The 27420-nt window shown below is 38.1% G+C and overlaps 2 protein-coding genes across 2 annotated transcripts; one reads left to right on the forward strand and one right to left on the reverse strand.

Annotated features, from left to right (window-relative positions):
* The first annotated feature begins 7076 nt into the window (after positions 1-7076).
* Positions 7077-17395, forward strand: znf395b (zinc finger protein 395b). Its single transcript, XM_040126023.1, is given in 14 exon segments — positions 7077-7145; positions 7147-7223; positions 7641-7695; positions 7834-7931; positions 7933-7995; positions 8079-8173; positions 10390-10586; positions 10831-10930; positions 11641-11644; positions 11969-12260; positions 15223-15318; positions 15648-15728; positions 15731-15756; positions 17329-17395. Coding segments are annotated over 14 exon segments (1320 nt in total).
* A 2186-nt stretch (positions 17396-19581) lies between these two features.
* LOC120789198 (proenkephalin-A-like) lies at positions 19582-26810 on the reverse strand. Its single transcript, XM_040125771.1, has 2 exons — positions 26670-26810; positions 19582-20423 (listed from the first exon to the last, which is right to left on the reverse strand). Exons 1-2 carry the CDS (start codon positions 26808-26810, stop codon positions 19770-19772), a joined length of 795 nt encoding a protein of 264 aa, XP_039981705.1. The 3' UTR covers positions 19582-19769.
* Positions 26811-27420: the final 610 nt, after the last annotated feature.

The raw sequence follows: 27420 nt of genomic DNA on the forward strand, positions 1-27420 counted from the left end.
TACAGATATTATGTCTTTATAATTACTTCTGTCTTTCTCGATGACAGACTGTTGGAGCAGGAGGAGCCAATGGGACTGCTGGTACAAAGACAGGAGGACCCACCTGTGAGTTCTCTGTAAACTGAAAAAAAAATTCAATCATACATTTAAATTTTGCTTACATTTCCTTATCTAAATTTCCAGACCCAGGGACTGCAGCCTACTCAATATGGAGAGACCACAGAGACATGCCTCCCAATACACTAGAAAGATCTAAAGCATTACCCAACTAACCAGCCAATTACATGCTCAACATTCCATTTCACAGAAACCAAGTTTTCCACACTTGACATTTTCCCAAATGGACAGATGTACAGAAAACGAGAGGAAGGAGAGAAAGCTAGCCCAATCCTCTGCCAGCTCAAGCCCCCATCCACACCTTGCCATCATCCCATCAGGCTTTCACTTCTCTGGATGGAACCCCTTTAAAAAATAATCTCTCATTTACGGATTCTGAATTCATATGACAAGAACCTTTCATCTAAAGACTTTCTATTGACTAGTTATTGACTCCTCTGAGTATTTTACAGTATTTTGAAGACTTTGGATTCTGTATTAGTTTACTGTCTTTTTCCTGTCATTATCTACGCAGCAACTATATGATCATACACAAAATATGCCTGGGTTGATTTAACTCTGGGTGTAAAAATCAGCAGTTATAAAGCCTGCAAAATAAAAACTATTGCAATAGCAAATCATTGCTGTTGTCAGTTCCAAATCTTGCACGCAGCAAATTTGCCAGAGTTAATCTGTGTTGTTTTTAATCTGACAGATTCAGTTGAGAGGTGTTCATTTGGGGTTTATTTACTCTATTGTATTACCTCCGATCAGTGCTTACCCTTATTGATTTTTAACACTTGTGACTTTGCTGTCCAGCCAATGGTATGACTGGACAGCCTGCTCTCTCCATGATGCAGATGAATTAGAACCTGTTAGGAAATTACTACTTCCCAATCTTAAGTGAACCCAGAGCAGGGAGCTGATCAATTTATGTAATTGTCATGAAGCTCTTTCCTGAGCATAATGCAGTTGAAGACAACAGTTTAAGGACTATAACAGTTAAACTTTTGTCTTGTTTACAACAGATTGTCTTTACTTATTAGTTTGACATTTTGGGAAATACGCTTTTTGGCTCTCTTGCTGGGAGTCACACAAATCGATGCCACTCTCATATGTTCCTGTTAAAAATATGAAGATAGATCTTGGAGACAGTTAGCTTGGTTTAGCACTAAGACTTGAAGCAGGGGGAAACACCTAGTTTGGTGCTGTTCAAAAAAATAACCTACCAATATCTCTAAAGCTCACTAATTAAAAAATCATATCTCATTTGTTTAATCGGTACAAAAAAAACTAAGTGTAAAAATGACATTTGGTATTAGGGGGGTTATGTGCTTTAACTGTTTCTTGGCCAGTCCAGGCACTGCACCTAGCTAAGACATAATCACACATTAATCACACGGTTTTTGTACAAAGTAAACAAATGGCATATTAAATGTTAATTTGCTAGCTTTAAATGTGTTGATAGATGCTGCTGGCAAATATACAAGTTTCTAGGATGTTGAACAATTGCTTTAATATTGACAAATGCATACTGTAGAATTTAGGATCTTTGGATGTATTATTCCTAGCACTCCTGGCAGCCACTGGTTACCTCTTTTTTCTAATTTCTGTACTGTATGAAAATCATTTAGCAGTCTCTTGAAAAATGGTTGCCAGAATGTACAGTATATATATATATACTTTACAGGGATAAAACGTGCAAAACTACTGGCATGGTCCTTCAATCATACTGTTTACCTACACTGTTTCTACTGTTGGGCTGAATGAGATAATGGAAAACCATGAAGTGACTTCTGGTTATGTATTGCATGTGTTGACAGTGCTTAATTGTGGTAAGAGGGGATTGTACTAACTTTTGGTGCACTTTCATTATCAATGAAGGAATCAACTTTTTGTTTGTAGTTGTTCTTTTGTATCCTCTCTGTCTGTTTTAGTGTCTCTCAGTCTGCTGCTGAACAGTCCTTGGTCATGTCATCTGGTTCATATGAAGTCTAGGCTGTAGAATTACGTTACTTATAAACGTGTATGAAATTCATGATACTTATGGGTCTGTTTGTCCTGGAAACAAAGACAGTTAAAAAAAACATTGTTAGCTTTCCTGGCTGATTGTGATGAGATGGGAGTGGCACCTGAGTTAACTGAAAATTCAAAGTGAACCAAAGGTCACAAGTTCTCAAAGCAGGGTGAAGTTGTCGTTCTCGTAATGCCAGCTGTCATGCCATGTGTTCCCATATTAATCTGCTGAACTGTCCAAATAAAACACACCCAATTGAGACAACATTGATGCCAGTGATACTGCTTCTCTTGCCACTGTGCATTTAAAGCCCTGAAAACCTTCTCACTTTGAACTCAAAATCATCTGATAATCATCATATGCTACTTGTTCATCAGTCCATATTTTATTCAGTAACTAACTGGTAGACACTGGGACACTTTCTCTTTTAAGAAAATTCAGGAGTTCAGTAGTTACCATTAACAAGCATTTTTAGTCAACCTAGTGTCATGGCTTTAGGTCAGTTGGTCCACCACTTTGGTCCAGACTAAAAAAATCAACAAGTATTGGGCGGATTGTGAAGAAATTTGTCCAGACATTCATGTTCTCCAGAGGATGAAGTGTTCTGGTTTTGGAGATCCCCTGACTTTTCCTCTAGTGGCAGCCTGAGGTTGACAGGTTTTTTTTTTTTTTTTAATGTCTCAACAATTAAACTAAACAGCATGTTAGCATTGAAATTTGCTAGTCGTACTGTAGACTCTCAACCTTGTTAAGAGAATGTGCCATTGTTTCAAATAGAGGATATCTAATTTTTTGATGACCTACAATTGGACTTCAGCCAATTTCCAGGCTGCCAAAACTGCAGGCAACACTACTGCCCGTCTAAATTGACTTTTAATTTGTCCACTGACCACTACCCTTAAAATCGTTATGCCTATTGTACAATAACTCTTCATGTCTTGTTAAAATCCACTGCAGTCAAGTTTTTTAGACATGTTTACTCTGTAACTCCTGCTATGTAAATCCATTTGTTCATGATATCAATCTCAGTCTGTCTAACCAGTCAAGGCAGTTGCCAGAGGGCCTGTCAAGGTTACATGGTGTCATTAATAAATGAAATAGGAAGCGAAGGCATTCTGTCGGGTTTAAGAATCAGATTGAGACTAGGATTGGGTTTCTCACTCTCTCTCTCTGACTATGTAAATGCTCAGAGCCTGGAATCCCTGCTGTCTGGATGTCTGGTGAAACAAGTGCAATAACCAACACTAATCTGGTCTCTCAAAAACACACAGAAACACACATAAAATATCTATGTTGGCAGTTTATCACGTGATGTTGGGGGCTCATATGTATACCATGGAGTCAGCAGTTTTATTTGTTGTGAGCTATTTGCATTTGATTAAAACAATTAATTGTGTTCGAAGGGGTCCAATTACTGATCTGTGTGTTTTTTTAATAAAATTATAAGACAGTTTTTTTCTGTATCAGAGTAATAGCAGTTTAAAGACAAGATAAAAACTATTTTACATCTTATCAATTACACTTTATCAATTTTTAGATTATATCTATATTGCATCTTATATATCTTAGTTGCACTGGCAATTGTATGGCATAATATAAAATGCGTAAAAATCAAATCTCTATAACCATAAATTCAATGCAATAAATTTTTATGATGAACAATCGAAATCTAATCTAATCAACATCATTTCTGATGCACATGTGATTGAGAAATATCAGATGAGTAACCATGCGTGTGTGCCTATGACAGACAGACACACAGGCAGGCAGGCAGACAGACAGAGGGAGGATGCTACTGCTGCTGCTGCTGTTGTTTTTGGTAACCCCTTACCTAAATCATCTTATTGTGCACGGTGCGCTGTAGGCTTATATCTCTGCACTCTGGCCAGTTGACATTGGTCCACCAAGCAGACACACGTAGGCGCGTATCCAACCGACAAACCCCCGTTTGCCCCGGCAGACTGAAGAGCCAGCGAGCGGCGGGACAGCCAGACAGCTAAGACCCGCTGCTGCAGCTACTTCGGGACGGACACGTAAGAGGTCGCCACCAACCGAGTGAGTTCATGTAAAACATGTTTTTGTGAGGTTTAGCTTTTCTTTTTGCAGCCAGCACAGGAAAAATATTGATCTCCATCTGCATTGCCAGATGGAGATCAGTGATGTACTTGAGGCATGATAAAATCTGACTTCTAGTCGGTTATTATCACATCATAACCACAACTATAAAAAAAAAAATGTTAATTACATATTAATTTGAAAAAGTGTAACCTGCCTCATTTGAAGCTTTGTCATCATGTTTAACTTGCATCGAATGTGCAGTAGCCTACTGAAGAGGGATAGCACAAATTTTACTGCCTTATATTTAAATGCATGTATTTAATTATACGATGATCTTGCACAATTATGCGTCTATAAATTTGATTTCAATTGCATTTACCTCTACTACATCAGTGGGTGAATGACGTTTTATTTTTTTTTAAATTTTAACAACGGTTTTAATACATACTACAGTTACATTCTTCAATTCTTACCTGCATAATGTGTCATTTGTGTGATTGGCTTTTTCGTGCGTTTAAAAATAAGATTATTTTCGACGATATTCCCTTGTCCAGCTGAGTCCCTCCCGGCGGATCTCGTTACTACACGTTGTCAGAAAGGGGTGTGTACCTGGAAATAAGAGCCCAGCCAATGAGCTGCGACGTGCCGCCCACACTGTGGTGCTTGTTTACTACTGAAACTCGGCGCTGATTGGTGGAAAGGTGGGGAAATTCGGGCTCACAGTAAAGATTCTGAGATGGAAGCTTCGCTGTCGAATCAGAATCAGAAATAAAAATCAGAAAAACTTAAATGGTTCCCGCAGCGAAGTTGCTTGGTTACAATTGCTCAACACTGAGTTAGGAAGCAGGAAGTAAATAAGTAAAAACTACAATAAAATAGTAATAATAATAAGTACACTGTAAGTGAATAGAAAAATGTAAAAAAAAAAAAAAAAAAAAAAGCAAATGTACAAAAAGTAAGTAATGTGAAAGGTAGAATCACAGTATGGACAAAAGTACAAAAATGGGAACATGCAAAGTTGATTAACAGTAATTTAAAAGTAAATTAACCGTAATGTGTAAAGGTAACATGGGACAATGGTAGATTAACAGTAGTTTAACAGTACAGTACTGATGGAAGTGTGCATAAAGGGGAGGAATCGTATAACTAGATGGCCACAGGAAGTAAGGACATCCTGTGGCGTTCAGTGGAGCATTTACTCATTTTGATTCCCTAGTTGGACATGCTAGTCTGGCAAACCATAACATTTTGAGGAGGGTGGGAAATGTTATCCATGATGGAGGAGGAGTTTTGACAACATCCTCCTTTCCGCGAATAAATGCAGAGGGTTCAGCTCCACCTCAGGACTGAGTAGGCCTTCTGATTCAGTTTGTTGAGCCCGGTACTGTTAAATACTATTAGGTGGTTTTCATGGAGTAAACAACTTGAGAACTTTGTTCATTAATAATAGTAAATTCTTTTCATAAGAGGTTACTAAAATAAAGCAATATTTGTTTAATTTACATTATTAACTTTTTGAAACAGCCTTGTCGTATACAGTGTAAAGTAGTACATTGTTAGTGCTATTTCAGAGCACAACTGTTTTTATGTACCGATTTGTGGGACAGTTTATTGTTGTGTTTTGTGGTGCTGTTGTATTGTTTTTTGTTTTTATGTATTTTTTATTAACAGTATTAAGAAGAATAAGAATAATAAAACATTAGTTATTTTCATTATCCATAAATCTGTCAAATAATGGTCTAGTATGAAGCAGCAGATCAGAGCCAACAAAATTCTTAAGGAAACTTCAGTAATTGAGTGTGACAGCGTAAAATTACTATACTACTGAAAACATAGTCATAGTCACGGCCATTTGACCATTTCATATGGATTATTCCTAGATGTCCTAAATACAGCATTGCCCCCATTTTACCTCTATCAGAGTTAACAGAGTAGACAACTACAGCAACATTTGGGTTCAGCCACAATGTAAATCCTCACAAGTCTATGTTAACTTCAAATTCCTACAATAATTTTCAAATCTCCCTTGGTGTTTTTGCTCTGCACTGTCAGGCAGAGAGATGCAAGATGGTGTCAAGTGCATGAGTGTTTGCCAACACTCACCCGTTGCCAAGGCTGCCTTTTGTGTAGATTAACATATTTATTCATCATAGGAAGTATTTATCATGCTTTTAGGTAGGAAGCTGTACAAATATTACAACAAAAGTTAGTTAAGGACAGTTATGAGGAATATTATATAATATAAAAGTGATATAGACCCACAGTTTAAAGGGGTACTCAATCGATTTTACACATGAAGCCCAGGTTACTCATCATGAGGGGTACTAGTCTGCTTGTGAAAACAGTTGTATAACGTCCTCCGTGTTCTGGAGGACCTTGGTTGTGTATGACAACAACCCTGATGATGTAATCAGAGTTATTTTTTAACCCTGGTGATGTCTTTAGGGTTATCTTGGCTTCAGCTTTAGACTTGAAATTTTTAACAGAAAGCGTGCATTGCCGACAGAAAGTGTGAAGTTTTTGCTTTAATTGGGCATTAAGGTACTAGAAAGGGTCAGATGAAAGACACCATTAAGTTGCATTATGGGAAATTATGTAAGATTCACTGCCAATCTTGATGCATACACGAGACTAAAAAGTCAGGATATCTTGATATCTGTTGCTTTGATATTGACCATCCTTTTTTAAAACGTCCTCTGTGTGTTCCCCAATTTTATTAAAGGTCAATACTAAATCGCTGGGGTGCCCTCTTAATAGGCAGTTTCAGGAATATTTCACCGTTGTAGAAACATTTAAAAATTAAGTCAGATAACTGGATTGGTTCAAATCTCATTTTATCCCTCTTGTCTCGTCTGCAGGGAGGTGTGACACTGTGCTGAGTCCCCTCATTGCATGCAGCAGCACCATGGCAGCAATAGGACCTGAATACAGAGTTGGAGCAGGGCCAGGCGGGACAGCAGCTGGCCCATCGGGACTACAGGCCCATATCTCTACAGGCCCATATCTCTACAACAATCCATTACTGCAACGGGCCTGACATGCAGCAGACTCCGTCGAGTTGACTGAGAGGGACAAGACTCCCATTCAGGAAATAAATTTATTGTTTTCCTAGTAAGTATTTGTTAATCCTGATGTTGTTTAGATGGTTTTGTCAATCATCCAACCCCCCATCTATTCATAAATTTACTGAGTTATTCATTTAAAAACTTCTAAATACACCTGTCACCAGTCACTAGCAGGACTAGCAAGACATTAAGCATTCTCAAGTTTAAATCCTTACTTACAAAAAGAAAGTTCACCCACAAATGATCACCATTTCTTTCCTCTGTGTTAGATGTATTGTACTGCCTTGTCAGAGGTTGGCAGCCACTTCCTTTTCACACTGCATCACTGGCAGATTGTGCTGAGCAGGCAGGATGCCACAGATGGACAGGAAATATTCAAATAACTGTTTTATTCATGGCAACAGCAAGACTCATTTGCAGAGTATCAAATACTCATGTAAACAGCTTAACCAAATTAAGGTATGTCTGTCCATGTCAACTTCCATTGATTTACTGGTTAGAAGGGTAATGTTGAAGTGAACCAGAGCAAGGCACAAAAAAACATAACTTTTGCTGACTTTAATTAGGTCCTAATCATTTTTCTACTTCCATTTAAAGGTGTATACACAGAGCTGTGTACGGACTGAGAAAGCATTGATAGTAAGTGGACATCACAAGAGCAAAACATCAGTTCATCTGCAGAGGGAGGCTGAGCAAGCAAACTATGGGACCCACAGTGCACCTCAGCAATGTGTCAACTACTGTGAAGGCCCCATACAGGTGAAGGGTACTTAACAGTGTAAGAATGTGAGTGTGGACTTTATCACACCAGTCAAGTGTTATTTCTTGTATGTTGTCTCCAGCTTCCGCAGCCCAGAGTCAGTGGAGATGGATGAGATCATGGCTGCCATGGTTCTGACCAGTCTGTCCTGTAGCCCTGTGGTCCAATTGGCAGGCGGTTTTCCTTCCTATTTGATAATAGAGCAGTTAAAAATGTTGGTAATAGGTTTCTCACTTTCTATTAACCACCAAGACAGTTGTTGTAAATGTTAAAAAGTCATTAATAAAGACTTTTAATTATTAAGTCTGCAGTTTTAAGGGTTAATAAGTTGTTAATTCATAGATTTTGGTCCAGGGAAGTAGTCAGTTGTCTTACTAGTCAAAGTTTTCACAATCTGGCAATTCAAAAGTTGTTCATATTAATGGCTATCTATGAAGATTTAGTAAATTCTTTATGAACCATTAATAAAGCTTTAGTGACAATTTGAAAAGCCTTTATAAAGATTGACTTATTTGAAACTGATACTTTGTTTTCAGTCTGTAGTTGCAGACTGCTAACCTTGCAAAAACCAGATTCAGGACTGTGAGCTATTTTAGCAAAGCAGGATTTATAGACCAACTTTTCAATAAATTAAAGTCAAAATAAGCAGTACGTAACAAAAAGAAATAATGAGTGTTACATTAAGGAGTATTGAATAGTATATGGACTAAAAATAATGGAGGGTCCAAAGCAAATAAGAAGTTTCATGCAAAACTAAAATTTCCCCTATTAACTCCTAGAAAAACTTAGTGGAATCAGTTGTCTGCTAAATTAGCACATAAGTAAACTGGTCTTGTACATTCTTGTTGCAAAACTCTGTGTATATCATACAGACATTGCAGTAATTTGACCTGCTTATCTTTTTGCTATTTTAAAGCTAGAATATGTAACTTTTGCTGAATAATATCACTGTGGCATTTGTATTAGAATATCAAATGCTAACATGTAGTATAGCAGTAGCACAGGTAGAAAAGAGTCTCAAAGCTAGGAATCTGACTCAGTAATGTCAGTAACACAGCTACAGATGTGTGACAAATTAAAGGAAAAATGAACATAAAGTGTCCTAGTAAGGTGCTGGGCAACCACGTGCCACCAGAACAGCTTCAGTGCACCTTGACACAGACTCTATAAGTCTCTTGAAATCTACTGGAGGGATGGAACACCATTCTTCCAAGAGATATTCCCTCACTTGGTGTTTTGATGATGGTGGTGGAGAGCGCTATCTAACATTGGTCCAAAATCCCCCATAGGTGTTCAATTGGGTTGAGATCTGGTGACTGCGAAGGCCATAGCATATGATTCACATAATTTTCATACTCATCAAACCTGTGCCGTATGGATGGGGGCATTATTGACCTGTTTCTCCACTCATTTTAAGGTTTATCCTTTAATTTTTCACCCGTCTGTACATCTATGTAAAGTTTGCTAGCATGAGCTAAACTTAGCTAACATTAGCTGCTATAAGCTATTAGTCACAACAGACCAAGTAAGACTGTAGCAGCACAACCTGTGGGTGCATTGAATTGAGCAATGGTGAGTTTTATTGCTCAGTGTTTCATTTGTAATATGAATGTGTTCCTTCTTGCTGCAAGATTTACATTGTCTCACTTTAAGAGGAGTTGTGAAAATCCCGCAAATAATAATACACAAGATAAATAAATAAACTGGCAGTAATGAAATAGTAGCTACAACTGTAATCAACAAAATCATGATAATTTTTATTTTGTATTTTGTGGTCACAAGCTCTTATTGCAAGCTCAGTGAATAAATCAATCATTACTGCCTTATTATCATATATTAATAAAAAACTCAGCAACTCCTTGTTTTACCTTAATTGATGTAAGCAAATTGGCCCTGAGTAAAAATAGATTATTTGCTAATAGCGAGTTTGTATTGGTAATTTTTTGGCAAGTTGATAAACAAAATATCACTAAATAGAGAACTGAGCAAAGAGGGAGTAAAGAGAGGCTAAAATGATGGTAAAACTGTCTCATAAAACAGATGCATGTCACAACTTTAGCACCAGTGTGAGACACCTGCTGTTCTATGTAGGATGGGCAGAGAGGAAGCAGGCCCAAATGCAGATATCTATTTTTATCACAAAGGAACATGGAATGTTTGAAATCTAAACCATAAGGTATATTTTCACAGAGAACTATTATTAGTGAGTTTTAGCAGGATTGAACCAGCATCACCAACTCACCACTATGTTTTCTTTTTAGGGTAAAAAAATATGATAACCTGTTTAAAGTATTAGCATCCTTACAAAATTGAGAGAAAGTATGTCACTGAGTCTGGCAAATAGGACAAGAGGCAGTTTTAAAAAACTTACTTTGAATCTTTCTGTTTTCCAGCTGGCTCATCATCAGCTGACATGGAGTGTGGTGGCAGTGAGCTCTCCGACAGTGGCAGCAGTGGCTACTGGAGCTGGGACCCTGGTAACATGAGCCCTACCCCCTCACCGCCTGTCAAGGACATGGACAGCCGCCTCGATAAGGGCCTTCACATGGAACAAGAGCAGGGAAAGGAGCTTAATGCCAAAAAGCCAAAGGTACATAATAGCTGTATATGGTCCCTTAAAACTTTTTAGTGATGAAGTTGTAACACCGTATGGTGGAAATTGTTGCCCCGGAAGCCCCTATAATCAGCAAAGCAAGCATGCTGTAATGTTTTGAAAGACTGACACTGTTTTCTGTGTCTCTCTCTGCATTTTGTATCTTTCTGTATGTTTCCCTTTCTTTTCTGTTCCACCCTCTCTCCTGTATTTTACCTGTGCTGTGTTCTCTCTCTCAAAGAGCTCTTTCCGAGGTATTTATAAGTGTCTGTGGCCCAGTTGTGGCAAGGTGCTCCCATCTTCAGTCGGAATAAAACGGCACATCTATGTGCTGCATCTCGGTTGAGCTATCATCTCAGTTACATGCTTATTAGGGATAGATATTGCCTAAAATTTTTTAGGTACTAATTTAGGTACAGATACCACAATGTTACTTTTTTTGATACTTTAGAGACTGTGATTTCCCAGGTCCCCTAAACAGGCTAATCTTATGTTTTACTTTTTAAATAAGAAAGACCCTGCCTAGGGTAATCTATAGTTTTGTTCAACAATCCGATGAATTATAAAAACTGTACCACAGTTCCTCCAATAACATAGAATGGTAAAAAAGTTTAACCTTTATTATCTAAGAGACAAAGTATAAAAAATTAAGATAGTGTGCCCCTATTTAAGCATTAATATTTGTTTATTGTAATCATTATTTTTATTAATTTGAAGAAGTGAAACAAGCAATTACCCAATTTATGGTTTAAAAACATAACATAAAAAACTGGGTGTGTCCTGTTTATTCTGACCATTCTATTTTTAGCCCAGAACAACTAAATGGAAGGCCTTTTGGCTATCAACACCTCAAATGAACAATTCTTTGACTGTCTGTTTTTTTAAGCGTTAAATCTTGCAAGGGATGGCTGAAATTAAATATATTATATATCTGCAAAATTTAGATCTAAATCAGTAATTATATGTTGGAGAATTAATCAACAGAGTTGCAAATCTGGCCAGACAGTTTTTAGGCATGATAATACCATTTTAGATGTGTATTAAAAAGAAGGAAAGTCAAGTAATCATATAAATAGAATAAATCTTTTTTGTGGAATTAAATCAATTGGTCACTCAAGAGACATGGTGATGTACAACATTGTAATTTTTTATGTTCATTTTTACATTGTTTTGGCACTTCTCCGTTGTATTCAGGAACATTTCTGAGAGGGAGTGACATTTTTATTGACAGACTTCTCTGACTTAGTTGTGGGAAGTGAAATATTTTTGAGATTTTACATCTGGGCCATAGTGATTGCTGCTTTCTGTAACACTCCAAACAAACAAGTCATTCTTCCCTCTGTGTGCCCACTGGTCTTTCCCTACCACACACACAGCAGTGGATCAGATCAGTCCAAGAGAGAGGAGGACTTCTACTACATCAAGATATATTGTGAGACCGTGGGTGCCAGCTCCGCTCCAGCTCCTTCCCAGCAGGCTCTGGGCCAGGCCTCGTTCTCTCATCTCAGCTGGGTCTCCTGTGGTTTTCCTTCAGACTCAGGGCTCCAGATCCCACTGGCTCACAGGCCCAGGTCCAACTCCACCGCTGGGGCGGGCCCAAGCAAGCCCAGTCCACTCAGTCAGTCAGCCCCCAGCAGCTTTTGGCAGATCCACTCAGAGTATCTCTATCAGGTGGGTGCAGCAGTATCGCTCTCAGTTTTTGGCCCGCTTTCTCTGATGACTATCAAGCACTGGCAGAAAGAGTGTCCACAAGTAACTTTGAGATTGGGTAAAAAAAATCAGTTCAGAGTGAAACTAAATATTAGTGTCATATAATGTTGGCTGCCCTGGCAATAAATCCATTATCTCTCCTGAAGGTCAGAAAATAAAATGGAAATACCAAATCATATCAAAAATGTTTTACAGTGATAGGAAACACAATGCTACATTTAATTGTTATAGCTTCAGCCCATTTTTCTTTTAAATTTGCATATAAAAAGTTACTTTCTAAGCAGTTTCCCATTGCCCAGATTCAATCATCTTTTTCCATGAAATCAGGCTGTAAATGAAAACAAAAAAAATGGATCTAGTTTTCGTTTTCTACTAAATAGAAAAATATACTTTACCTTTACTTTACTGGGCTTTCTGTGCAGGAGTCTCCGTTACACGGTCAGGGTGTTGTTCCAGAGACCCTCCTTTCCCAGCACCCCTATGCAGATACCCCTCTAACTAGCAACTTTGTTTAATCATCACAAAGCAGCACATTTTACTGGTGACGTGCATTTACCCTGTACCATGAGCATGTAAATGGATGCTTTGTGACAGTGAGAGACTAAGTTGTCGACTTGTTTGCTCCCCCAAGGAGACTAAACTCAAAGCAGCCTGTAAAAGGCAGTTAAACACTACATGAATTCTTCCAGTGTAGTTGTACAGCAGTTAGGACTCATGTCATGTGTACATGACTCATGTCATGCCCACTTTGGACTGATTCAACATATAAACTTTATAAAAAATGTCTCCAGCAAACTTAAACAACCATGAAAATTATTATCATTATTATTATGCATTTTTCATATGATACAGGTGTTAGAAAATGTGTCCATTTTGTACCACATTTGTCTTTAATTTCCTCATGGATATAGAAATCTATTGGGGTCCTGCCTAGCAAGAGTGCGAGCTGAATTGTGGGTCAGTAACTCTGGTGGAACAGTGTTTGTGTGTGTGTCATGGCTGCTGGAGGCTTGTGGTATGAAATGCCTGACCACAGCATTAAACTCACATGGGCACGTTTTTTTCTCGATCTGGACACACCTGCTTACTTCCAGGGTTAAAACAGTGTAGGTTTCGAATTGTCATGTTTTTTTGGACAGTAGTGTACTTTTCACAAATTTTCTCCACTTACTGCCTACACTGAGAGAAAAGGGTGTTAGGCAGGGTGTAACGAATGTAGGTATGTGTTTTGTTCAGAGAGTTCAATGTTGCACAGGAAGGAGAAGTAGGGCAGAGGGAATGAGAACATCTTTACAGGGAAAATATTTAATGTGTGGCAGGTTTCCCATGTTGCCTGTTTGTTACAGCAAATGGATAGAATCAAAAGGCATGAATTGATTATTTGTAACTATGTGGCTGACATGAGGAAGACAAAATCTGTAATATTGGATGATTTCAGGACCCAAATGCAGACACAAACAGATGCAGGCTAGATGACTGAAGTGGCTCTTTAATTAGTGAAATAAACTTACATTCATTTAGGTTAACAAGATGGCAGAGAGGAATCCAGGAATACAAGTGGCAGGAAAATAAACATGGAAAACTTAGGAGCTTAACCAGGAACAAAACAAATAATCTAAAGTAGATAGAAAAATCCACAGAGAAACACCAAGGAGCGAACACCAACAAACTGACAAGGATTGATGGTAACACAGATACTTCAATACCCCAGTGAGGGGAAGACAGTAGGACACAGGAGAACCTAATTAGAACGGGACAAGCAATCACAAAAGGTGGGAAAAAACACAAAGACAGGAATTTAAACAACCAAACACACAACAGGAAGGTGGAGCCAGCCCTATAAATGTGAGTGTCTGTCACCGACTGACTGACTGGATGACTGACTGAGTGATGAAGTTACACCATTGGTCAGCCGGCTGGGTGTTGGGAGTTTCCCCATAGGCCATTGCTCTTTCAAAATGAATTGGTGAAAACAGTTTCTATTACATCATCTGGGGGGCTTTTACAGGCAGCGTTGCCAATTTAGCACCTTTGTCGCTACACTTTTCAGACCCATTTAGCGGGTTTTAAAAAAAAAAACACCTAGCAACAAATCTATTGACTTTTTGGACAAACCATAGCTACTTTCTGTAAAAGAGAGTTGCCAGTATTGCAGACGAGGTCAGGCTTTCTTTCCGCAGGCACAACTCTTTATGCGTCTCATTTAACTGACCACACAGCAGCTAATATAGACATGAATGAGCTTCTTACTTTCTCTCTAGTGATCATTTTACAAGTAAATATAGCTGAAATCACAGCACAGTCGTTGTCTTTAACTTATCTGTAAATTGATTTTGTCAGATGCCGCTGCGGTTATAAAATCAGATTTTAGCAGTGCAGAGCAGCAGCTTGGAAATGGCTTGGAATTGACTGCTGGTCAACATGTAGTCTTAATGGGCCGCATTTCAGTCACTATTTTATAATTGTCTGACAGAAACTTAAAAACCATGTAAATGAGAACAGCTTTATTGGGAATTTGGCTGTATTAAAATACTATATATGTGAGCACAGAGAGTAGGAGAGAAGCAAACCGATAAAAGGGCTGAAACCGGCTGACACAAGGTAGAATGCAAATATGACGCGATGACGCCATGATTATGCTAATTGCTGTATTACGTCAACTTATCGGCATTTAGTAACTTTTTGAGCAGGCTTTTCTACGTTCCATTGAAAGTTGTTTACAGTGGTTCCACAACAGTTTTCATCTACGTCCTCAATTTCGCATATTAGCCATACATGGTTTATATAGTTTTGACTTAGTCTTGTTAGGCCAGTACCAAAAATTAAATTTATTTACTTTTCATATGAAAGAGATTGTTAGCCAGTTTAAGGTCCTGCAGATATGCTGAAACATGTGTTGTCTCCTCTTCTTTGCTCCTTGCAGGCCTGTAGCCCCATCCAGGTATCTGTGGCCCCTAGAAGCATTGGCTGCCAGGGTTGGACGCCCACCCCCTCTGTCTCTGGCCCCAGTAACACCCCAGTGGGTCCGCTGTCCCGTTGGGTCTGTCATTATGTGTGTGTTTGACTGCCTGCCTGCCTGTCTACCAGTCTCTTTATCTTTCTCTTTCAAGTTGTTTTCTTTTGTTGTTACCACTGTTATAAATCTGCCTTCTGTGTAACATTTACGTTTACATTATTTGATTTGATTTGATTTCACTTTATTATCAAAAAATGTTTTCTGATACCACTGTGGCAGAGTCTAATTCTTACTCTCTTACTCACTGCCACTGACATACCTTAGCAGTGGCAATAGTCTCTGTTTCTTCGTTCAAGATACGGTTTTTATTAATTCTGTGGTTGTCTCCTCAGATGGTGAAACCTCGCTGCTGGTCTGTCAGTGTTGGGGAACAGGGGCTCCAACAGAACAGGCTGCAGCCTATGAGTGCGTCGCCCCCCCCCCCACTCACCGCTCTTTCAGGTGAGACATCACATACCTGGGTTTGTTACTGTTCTGTGTCTGACTTTTAACATTTTTTACCTGCTTTTAAAATTTTAATAAGACCTACAGTCTTCAGTCATGCTAGCAGCTCTGTGAGGCTAAAATTTGGCACAGTGGTGCTTTGAGCTAAATGCTAACATGCTGATGTTTAGCAGTTAATGTGTATGTCACATCTTGCTGTATACACTTGTAATAAATACAAAGTACAACTGAGGCTGATGGGAATGTCATTTGTTTTGTAGGTATTTGCTCCTAAGTATTGTGAGTATTGAACAAATTGAAATTTTGACCTGATAATGGCACTACATGAAAAGGTAAGGGATCACCAAACGTATTACAATTCATTATGTGATCAACAAAAAAATAAATGATAACCCATCCAGTAGTTGTCCCTTTTGTGGCTAATACTGACTAAACACCATAAGTCCTTGAATCCAATAGCTAACCATGCAAATATTCGACTGGTACACTCTAAATTTAATTTTCTTGTTGTTACTCTCATTTCTATTATGTTACAGGGCATTTCAAACATAATTTGAGGTTTTGCTTATTTACTCTCTCTTAATAATGTTTAAAATTTCCATATCTATGTCCCAAATGAATACATTTTTGCTTCAGTTTTCCCAAACAACAACTCGGGAAACCTCTAATTCAGTTGTTGACGTTAATCCATCATTGTGATTTAGGAGTTAACAGTCATATTTTGCTGATTGCATAATTAGATTTTAATGTACTAATTTGTGAATTATTAAAAAGTAAGCATTTTTGTGTTCCTCAATCACAATTCCTGATGATAATTGAATAATCAGACATGCAGGATTAGCCGAAACAGGATTAGAACCAGGGAGGGCAATTTAACCCCTAGGCAAAGGTGCCCTCCTGGGTTGTAATCCTGCTTGGGTCCTTTTTGCATATCATTCCCCAACTCTCCTTTCATTTAATTTTTTCTGTCACTGTCTTAAAAAGGCATAAGATGGACGAGAAACTATTAAAAAAGGAAAAATATGCATGTTTTCCTCCAACATTATTGTTGTAAACAAACTTTTAATACCTCCAAAAAACAGGAATAACTTAAATTGAGTTGTCCAATATTAGTATGTGTATCAAAAGACCTGTCAATCAATTTGGGAGTGAAAACAGGTTCCATTCCAGGGTTTTAAGTTTGGTTGTGGGGAGATGCTGCTGTTCCTTTGATTTTATAGTTTAGATGTAGATGTTGCATCAAAGCACAGCAGCACACTATCAGGAAGGTGCCTTATATTTTGAACACCGAGTGTAAATGAATCTTTATAAATAAAGCTTTATTGACTTGGGTCCCCAAATTTTTCTTCAGCTTTCTGTTTTAATTCCAGTTTCTATCCAATATCTGTCTCCTCCAGGTTGTATTTTATTGCTCACATTCAATCAACTCTTCATTAGTTATCAGTCCATTTTGCCTCATTCTCATTTTTATATTGATACATCACTTTAAGTATATGTGGCAGCACCCTTTCCCTTCCTGCCCTCTGGCATCATTCCTCATCCTCGCGATTTGTGTCTTTCCATCTGCAGAAAGGGTCGCGGGGAGGCCAAAAAGTGTTGCAAGGTGTATGGAGTGGAGCGCAAGGATCAGTGGTAACTCCACTTTATTAGACTGCTACTTGGCTGTTTCCATTATTCCAACCCTGTCTTCCAGTGGTTATACAGTGTTTATGATGTACATTATTGTGTGCTTTGAGTTACATACGAGCATGTTATACTTTTTTTATTGTCACATTCAGCCCATGTATTGGGCAGATTATTTTTTGGAATTTTCGTGTTTTTTGGCACTTTGTTGGAATATGACTTCACAAGAATAAGCTACATTTGGTTTGACTCAACCAAGTTCCTTCCATGAAATCGATTTCCTTCCTGCCCATGTTTTTTGCATACAACCAGATTTATATGGTTTTACCTAGGAAGTTATGGAGTCATAATAATGGGACTAGCATTAGGGGAATCAGTTTGTAATAGTAATAAAAAAGGAAATATACTGTCAAACGCATTAAAAAAAACAAGAATTTGAGATGCTTTTTGTTATTTTTTCTTCTGAATGACAGTCCACAAAAGAAATAACAAACTATTTTATCGTAGTTTTCTCTATACACCTTTTGTATGAAGACTCAGAACAATGTTATAATGTTAGAATTGTGGTCTGAAATGTACACTGTATTCACACTTTTTTGTGTTGACTTTGACAGAGAATCGCACAAGCAAACACACATGTACATGCACAATCACACACTCTCTGCAATCACCCACACACTCATATACATAATTACATTATATCTCTTAATCAAACACTAATAAACACTATTAAGATGCAGAAGAATGGAGGTGATCTACTTCTGGCGGAAAATATCTTGATGGCAGACCAAATTACCATATTTTTTTCACCCAAGCCGAAACATCCTTTTCTGTATAATAATGACCATAGTTGACATGCACAGTTCATCCCATTTCTCTGTTTCATAAATAGTACATTAAGATTGTGATTTTCAGGGCTGGTGTCATTCAGACCTCCTTTCCCCTCCTATGGTGCAATGCACACCCAATAACCCTGGAACTTTCCAGATTCATGGACTTAAGTACAAAGCAACATGAACAGCTTCCTGCCCGTATATTCAGTTTCAGGCGGGAATACATTACATTACCAAAGATAAAAACGCTTTAATTTCTGTTTCACTTATAATTTGGGTGTACTTAAATCCGTTACAATTCTTAGTGCTTTTGTTCTTTTAGTTATCAATAGTGAAATTAATTGTAAGAATTTATATTTATTTATATATTTATATTTTTGAGTTTGAGTGTTGCAGTTTTTTTTAAGGTGAGGGTCCAAAGAAAATATTTATAACACTGGGGAGGGCATTGCTTTTTTAAAAAGTGAAACAAAAGGTTCAGCCCCCCCCCCACATAATTTTTGTACAGTTCCTTAGATGGTTGGCATATATGATGAATTATGAGGTGTCATACAGAAAACACTTAAGCTGTTTTTAGGATTTTTTCTGATCTTTTTGTTTGACTGTGATGGACAGGTAAGTATCAGCCATAACTTAAGTATATGCTAATTTCTAATTTCACACTAATTGCAGAAAAAGGGTGTCAATCCTAAAAATTACATTAAATATCACTGAGCACATGGCAAAACTGATCCCAAGTCATAATCCAAGGGCAACATGTTTGTTCCTGAAACACTAGAGGACAATATTGTTCAATTGTTCTCAAGTGAGAGGTGCCCAAGGAAGCCTGCCAGCCAGCTGCATTTTTTCTGTCAATACTAAGAGTGAAGCAATGGTAACAATGCTTTTTGAGGAGATGCAGAGTTTTGGTGGGTTGGAAAGTTGAACTGATCATATTTACATCCGATTGAATCATCTTAAAAAGACAGCGCTCGTTCACTTCCTATTTGCTTCTACTATTTGTGTCTGCTCTGACATGTGGGAAGCTTAACAGTTTTGGACCTGTCGAACATGATTTATTTCAAAATGCCATTTTATAAGGGGAAGCCTGTATATTGAAACATAAGTCCATTTCATGAGAGCTGGACATCAGTTATAACTCTTATAAGACAAACTATAAGGTGCAAAAAACTGCTGAAGCCTTAATTAAAGCCCCTTCTATACATGCGTAAAAGTGCACTCAACATGATTTTATTATGTCACAACCTCAGGTCTGAAAAACCTTACAGTGAACCAGTTTTCCAATCTCATTTGGCTCCTTTTATTATACCAGTGCACAAAAATATTTTCAATTGTACTTTTCTAATTCACAAATTGGCATGTAAATTTGCTTAATAAGAAGGACATCATGGTCAAAACATTCCTTGTTACTTAGAGACACAAAGAGAGGTGCAGCGAGATGGCAGTCTGTTCTTCTGATGACGATGACATTACAGTTCAAACTGGAGCTGTTGAAAACATGATTGATTGGTTGAGGTAACTGAGGCCGGATTCTTTGAGAGCAAAAGAAATATACTACAGTTTGTTTTGCCTCCAAACCCGAGTTATGGGGATGTTGTTGAACCTGCCACTGTGGCTGCTCCTCATGCTCAGGTACTGCCTGAGGAGCTGGTTCACCCGTTTCTGACTGTTCCATTTGCGGGCAGATTTCCGGACACCTATGAACCCACCATAGCGCTTTTCTAGGGGCCTCATGGGTGAGCCAATGAGCTTTCTGTACCCATGGCGTCCTCTCTGAAAGCCACCAAAGCGTTTGGATAACTTGATAGACTCTGAGCTGTCACCCTTATCCCCCTCTAGCGGGCTGTCACAAGCCACATTTCTCTCCTCACTCGGTGTCATCTCTTCATCCACCCGATCGAGATCCAAACCCTGCAGGCCCTCCCCCTCATCAGAGGATTCCAGCAGTGATGAGTCATACTGGACACTGGGCTGCTCAACTGATGTCTCATCCTGATCCCCCACCTGCAAACGCTCTGCGGTTGCAGACTGCAGCAATTCACTATCAGAGTTTAGGTCAAGAGAGGTCAGCTCCAGCTCTTTTCCTGTTCTCTTGAACAGAGCACCTCCCTCAGGAAACATAGGATTGTTTGACATTTTGATAGAACGTTTACACAACTCCCATGTGAGCAAGGAGGAGACATGACCCTCACACTCCAACAAGCACACCTGCAGACGGAAATGAAAGAGTGATGTGTTAACGTAGTGCATACGAGGATTAAATTTGCAACTTTATTAATCCAAACAATAATCCGAAATTCAAAATTCTGGTCAAAGTCCCTTAATTTGTGTTTACTGACACAGTTTCTAGCCATGGTATATGTAGAAAGTTTTAAATGGCAACCAGGTCTAAGAACTGAGAGGCAGTTTAAGACTTTATCCATAGGTTTACCTGCTTTTTAGTTAGGACGCTGATCCTCTTGGAGTTTAATCTGAAAAGTATTGGGTCCAATATCTCATTATAGCCACAAAACAGAAGACACTGACGCATAATTTAAAGAGTTAAATCCCCGGAGTTAACAAAATTAAGGTCTAAGGAAGCACATAGTGACCATGGTGGCAGTGACAATGGCAAGTACTCCAAATGAGTAATGCTTGCAATGCCTGACTTGCCAATAATACATCATTTTTGATTCCTTTAAAAGCACAAGTCCATGACATAATCCCCAAAAGATTCACAATACAGGAGACTGGACACAGTGTCTCAGACAGAAAGCACACAGCAAAAAGCAGACACCCAACAGTGACATTTTAGGGGAATGTACATTTTTAATTAAAAAAATAATAAATTAACACATTAATACACATACATTAGTATATCTAAATTGTCAATTGTCCAAATACTTTTGAACCTCTGAAAATGAGGGATTATGTATAAAAATTTCTGTAATTCCTAAACAGTTAATGTGATATTTTTCTTAAACCACTTGATTTAAAGCTAAAAGTCTACACTTCAATCACAGGTTATCTTAATGGCTTTGTTTCAAATCCATTGTGATAGTGTACAGAGGCAAAATTACAAAAATTGTATCACTGTCCAAATACTAATGGACCTAACTGTATATCTAATAAAAGATGTTTGCACTTAGAACTTGAATGCCAGTTTAATACTAATCATTAATGTATTGTCCATGGTCAGCATATCATTTAGGGAATGCAATCACCCTTCCTTTTTAAACCAACAAGAGTTACTACTTGCCCAACCAGACCCAGGCTGAAAAAGCAGTCCCTTGACCTGGATGGCATGTGTGTCATTGGAGTTAATAAGACTTGTTCCTGCTGTTTTCAGCGTATATGGAAAGTTATGTTCCAATATGAGATGTCCATCATTTGATAATGCGATATCTACTTCTGCAAAATGATTGACAGCACAAAATAGGAAGAAATTACGAATCAGTTTAAAGGACAGCAGGTCATTTTGCTGACAAAATGATAACATTTTTTTGTGATTGGCTCTTCAACTTTGGGTAATGGTGTTTTTGCTCTTAAAATGATGTACAATGTTTTGGAATTGAACTTTTTATATAGAATTAACTGACTTGCTGGGCAATTTTTATTACCTTCCTGTCTTATTATCATTACATTTTGGCTTGATGGCTCACAACTTTACCAGTATTGGGGTAAAGACATATTAAAACATTTGAACTGCATTTTTAATAATAATAATAGAGCTGCTTTTTCTTAGCAGTGACAGCAACATTTTTCATAGCCTTGGTCAAGGAGCCTTTTTCATAGCCTTGGTCAGGCTACCTGAAAATAATTTAGCCCTAACATTTAACCTGCTGATTTACTAAAAATAAGATCCAATTTATCATTTATACCCATAAATGTAGAAACACAGTACATTAGTTTTTCCTCCGACAGAGTAAATATACTGTATCTGAAAATAGGCTAAACCTGCCACGCTAAAAAGATTGATGCATCTAAATCTCCCCTTTCTCCCTTTTGTTAAATTCCAGAGCCCTCAGAGTTAAATTTCAGTCGAGGTAAGAAGCAAATCCCATTTACTCAACCAATCTTGCTCAAAGATTGCATTGTTATCGGAAATCTTCTCACATCATAGGAATGAGAGAAGAAGACGTTTCGCTGTGAATCTATCAATTGAAATTAATTATCCATCGTAAATGAAATGAGCACATTAGGGGATTCTCCACATCAGATCAATGGAGCAATCTAAACGAGTTTATGAGTGAGAGGAGATGTGTGTGTATGTGTGTGTATGTATACTTGTGAGGAACAGAGGAAAAAAAAAAGATAAAAAATCCTTTAGAGTGACTTTGTTTCAGAGGCTTTATTTTTGAGTGGACCGCAACAGCGGGGCCAGTCCTATAAACGCGAATGTCCGTGACTAAATGAATGACTGAGTGAGTGAGGGAGTGCGTGATAAAGTTACACGATTGGTCAGCCAAATGCCGCGTGACTGAGTGCTAACATTACACCATTGGTCAGCCAGCCAAATGTTGGAGTTTCCCCATAGGCCACTTATCTTTCAAAATTAATTGGTGCAAACAGTTTCCAATGTGTAATCAGGGGGTTGTTTTGAGGCAGTGTTGCCATCTTAGCACCTTTGTCGCTAGATTTACTGAGTTTTCACACCCCTTTAGCGAGTGTTCATCACAAAAGCACCTAGCGACAAATCTAGCAACTTTTTTTTACAAACTTTTAACAACTTTCCGTGGAAGACATTCACTAATATTGCCCTACGATCATGATGTCAGGCATTCACTCCGCTGGCGCACCTCTCTATGCTTTTTTTTCAATTGACTGCCCAGCAGCTAACATAGACATGAATGAGCTTCTAACTTTCTCTGAGTTATCATTATACAGGTAAATATAACCGATATCACAGCACAGCTGTTGTCTTTAACTTATGTGTATGGTGATTTTGTCATACAACGTCACAGTTCTAAAATTAGGATTTTAGCAGTGCTGAGCAGCAGCTTTAAAATGGCTTGGAGGTGACTGCTGCTTAACAAGTAGTCGTTATCACTATTTCATTCTTGTTCTGTTGTCTGACAAACAGAAAAACATGTAAATGACAACAGCTTTAAATATACTGTATATGTGAGCACAGACAGTAGGAGAGAAGCAAATGGATAAAGGGCACTCCAGCCATATACTAGGTTTTGACCTAGTCTTGTTATAGAGGAAGTAGGTCAGGGTTGGCCCTTAAATACAATGTTAAGGTTTGAATTGAGGTTAGCTCTTTGTTAAGTTAAGATGAAGAAAAGTTTAGTACAGGCGTATATCTAGGGAGTTGACAGATCAGGGGAGGTAAGGGCCACCATTGAAAAACAACTTGTTACTATTAACCATACCTTAACCAGTTTAATAGATTAATATGTAGCAAGAGGACCAAAACAAGCAAAGAGTATTTTTTTTTAGTTTAGTTTACTTTATTTGACAACATAACAATAGCATCGGAGCTGCAACATACAATTATGTACAAGCACCAGATGCACTATATTCAGTGTTTGTAGCAAAACGCAAATTTACAACACCTACACCTCCACAAGAGGCTTTTCAAAAGTTAAAAAAAAAATATAGTAATAATAAATAAAAACTGGTACAAATATGATACAGGTATAAAAATACAATATAAATACTGGTGTGTCTATACAGTATTAGGTGTGAGAGCAATTTTATTTCTCTTTAAGCCATAACACCTCAATTAAAAACATTAAAATTGTGTTCATTTTGAACTTGGTGGGTAAACAGTTCAAAAGTTTTGCTCCTTTAACAGAGAAGGATGATTGTCCAAATGAGTTTTTGAGGTTTTGCCGTTTATTGAGGCCCATGTGCTGATTCTACTGGATAGCTGGTATCTTGAAACAAGTTCATTGAGGAGGGAGGGAGCATGACCATGTAGCCATTTAAGATTAAGCTTAAGTTGGAAGAGTTCAGGAAGCTTTTGAGGTGAACAGATTATGTATCTCCAAGATGTGACAATGGCGCTACCTCATTGGTTTCTTGCCCGTGATTTTTATTGTCTGGTTATATAGTAATGTGATGGGTTTTATAGCTGATTGTGATGTCCGATCAAAGTGACTGATTGCAGCCCACAAGTGAAGATAAAACAATAGGAAACACGAAGAAGACTTAATGTGTCAGGTACCAGCTAAACCCTCACTGTTTGCCAACCCTAAGCCTAAGGGCCGGGGATTGCTCGAAAAGAACAAGTAATACGACATGGTGTATAACCGCATATGAAGGCAAAGTGTTTTTAAGAGCAGTTTTGAATGTCCACACTCGAAGGCACAGTGAAAAGCTGGCTGTCATAGAGAGGGGGCAACATGGAAGGTATTCATAGTTTTGCACTCACACAAGTTATACACACAAAAAGAAGCTCAAACTCTCTTTCTCACTTACAGACTCCTCTCACAACAGATCTGAAAAAGATAATATGCAGGAACTTTTCAGAATTGTGTAAAGCCAGAGCACAGATAATTTGCGCAAATGTAAACAAAAGCTGACATTTATCTTTAAAAATAGCATTATGTAATGAATGTAGTCAGGGGAAGTTAGATGCTCTATGTGTGTGTGTATCTGTGTAGGTATGGATGCATGCATGAGTGTGTAGTCCTGCATGAATAAATCAATGGGTTCTGACATTATAACAAACACCGGCGGCTGCACACACACTCTTTCAGTGTGAAGTGAAAACAATGGAATTGCTTAGTGGAATCCATCTGTGGCTCAATGAGGAGCTGATAAAATGTGTCAGTCAGCAATGTAAGCTTAGGCTGATGATACTGAGCAGAAGTCAGTTACATAGTTCCATTACAACTTCCAAGAAGGTCCCAGCTGTTTTTCTCTGCATCATTATCAGCTAAATTAGCCATCCTACAGCTATTCATGGATGCCCAGAGACTATTCTTACCTACTGATGTGCTTCAGACTGTTTGGAATTGAGATTGTGTGCTGTGTTGAAGTTTTAGTTTGAATTCGGAGAGCATTGGCATTCTCTCAGTGCAGAGGCTGGTATTGCATGTTGGTCACAAAGCATTCACAAGTGCTGTAGATACTTACACATGCAAATAATCCTCCTCCAGTATGAGACAGAAACAACAATGCGCTGTACTAATGTGTTTTTTTGTTTCTTTGTTTCTTTGTTTGTGAAGGGGTCACCACTGATTAGACCAAGCTTGGTAAAATTTTTCCCACCCTGTTATACCCACTATATAACAGGTGTAACTTACTAGAGGGTTCATATGTTCATTTATGTGGTCTTGTATCATTTTATTTTACATTTTCAAGCAATTATTGGTTGCAAGCACACATTACAAGGTTTTTATGGGTATGGTTATAGTAATTTTGATTTATAAATCATCATCATCTATTAAATGCGATGCTTTTTAGCCAAGGTAGCTGTATGGCTCTAGGTCACTTTGATCAACTGAAAATAACTCAGCATTTTTTGTTTGCTTACTAATTTTGGCATTCTCCTGATTTATCCTCTATGCCATTATGAGATAAAGATTTTTGTTTTTCAGTAAAATGTCTCAAAATCTACTAGATGGATTTGCTCAAATCCATCTACTTTTCCTCTTACATCAACTGGCCAAAATTTTAATTTATCCTTCGGTTAATAACTAAATACCTATAAAACTTAGCAAATGTTAGCTTGCTAATGAGCTAAACTAAGATTGTGAACATCGTAAATGTCACACCTGCTAAAAATCAGCATGTTAGCATTGTCATTGTGAGCATATTAGCATGCTGATGATAGCATTTAGCTTAAAGCACCACTGTATAGCCTCACAGAGCCTATACCATGACTGTAGACCCTTTGCTAATATAAGTCTGTTACCAACATGCATTATGTACCACAGTGACTTGTTTAGTATTGCCACCAGGGGGCATTAGAACTAGAAATTTCCCTACACACAGATGCTTCAATTACTGTAAAGTCTTTATGTTGCTTTAATTAAAATTGCATATTTTTTAAAGGGTCCTGCATCTTTTTTTAAAAATCTCTTTTGTCTTTTTATTTTATTTTTTATCTCATATCTCTCCCTTCCCATTTTTGAAGTTGAAAATACATCTAAAAAGAAAACTGAGTATATACTTGAGAGGCATACAGATTAAGTTCACTTGGTATGCATCTTAGCCCCTAGACCACCATGGTGACCCAAAAATAAAATTAAACAAAGAAATTATTTGTAAAATCCTTTGGGAGACTGCTTTGAAAAAAAATCAGTGACTGAGAAATACACAATAATCACACTGCCCTCTACCCTATATTAACTCCAACATACAAAAGGAGACAAAGTGCACACAGTACTTTGAAACTGTACATAATGCAGTATGAAGATACTCTTATCAAGACTGAAAATAACTTACTCAGACAAGGCATTTAGTGGATCCTCTTATCAACAGTGAATCACAACGACACACACACACACACATACTCACCATGGTGTTGAAGGGTTGCTGCAGCTGTTGTTGCTTCTGCAGGAACAGACTGCAGGCCACACATTCCCCCTGGCAGTCACTTTGTCCAGCGGCAAAGAGACATGCCAGCAGCACCACCAGGCTCCACAGCGGGATTTTCATCGCTCAGCACACCCAGGCAGGCAGGCACAAAGAGTAGCCCAGCACGTAGAAAACGGGAGTCAGGGTCCAACAGCGGGAGTATCTGGGAAATAAACCCTATGGAATCTGGGTCCAGGCTACAGAATGAAAGCAGATAGATTGACAGGAATATTGCATCAGTTCTAATTTATAAAGATCATTAGCTGGACTTAGGTGATCTGTCAAAGCATTGGTGGTGGGTGAATGTTCAGTTCAACACTGTGAGATGGACAATGTAGGTGGGATGGAGAGAGAGAACAGCCTGAGGCCATAAATGAGAAAATGAGTATTTTCCAGTGGGCAGGAAGTGGCCACTATAGGCTGCAGGGTTGGATCGCTGATGAAATCATACAACCATACCATACGGGTTAGAGATTTGTAAGAATTGATCTGTGGTTGTAGAGATTAGCTTAAACCTCAACATGGGTCATGGCCCATGGCTGCAAGTATCCATAAGCAACAATTTTAAACAGAAATAGTAGAAAAAATAGGAAATATAAGGAAGGAGGACACAAATATAGGACATTAATGTCAGTGTTGGAATAAAACATGCCAACTCCAACTACATAGGAGACTTGAGGTGAAGAAATGT

The sequence above is a fragment of the Xiphias gladius genome, chromosome 4, assembly GCF_016859285.1.
Source record: "Xiphias gladius isolate SHS-SW01 ecotype Sanya breed wild chromosome 4, ASM1685928v1, whole genome shotgun sequence".
Taxonomy (NCBI): Eukaryota; Metazoa; Chordata; class Actinopteri; order Istiophoriformes; family Xiphiidae; genus Xiphias; species Xiphias gladius.

Bases quoted from the DNA above. Each gene is read 5' to 3' on its own strand.
- LOC120789198 (XM_040125771.1), bottom strand. From the start codon at position 26,810: ATGAAAATCCCGCTGTGGAGCCTGGTGGTGCTGCTGGCATGTCTCTTT. The intron at 20,424-26,669 runs GTGAGTATGTGT...TTCCGTCTGCAG, and splicing joins AGCAACCCTTCAACACCATG to GTGTGCTTGTTGGAGTGTGA.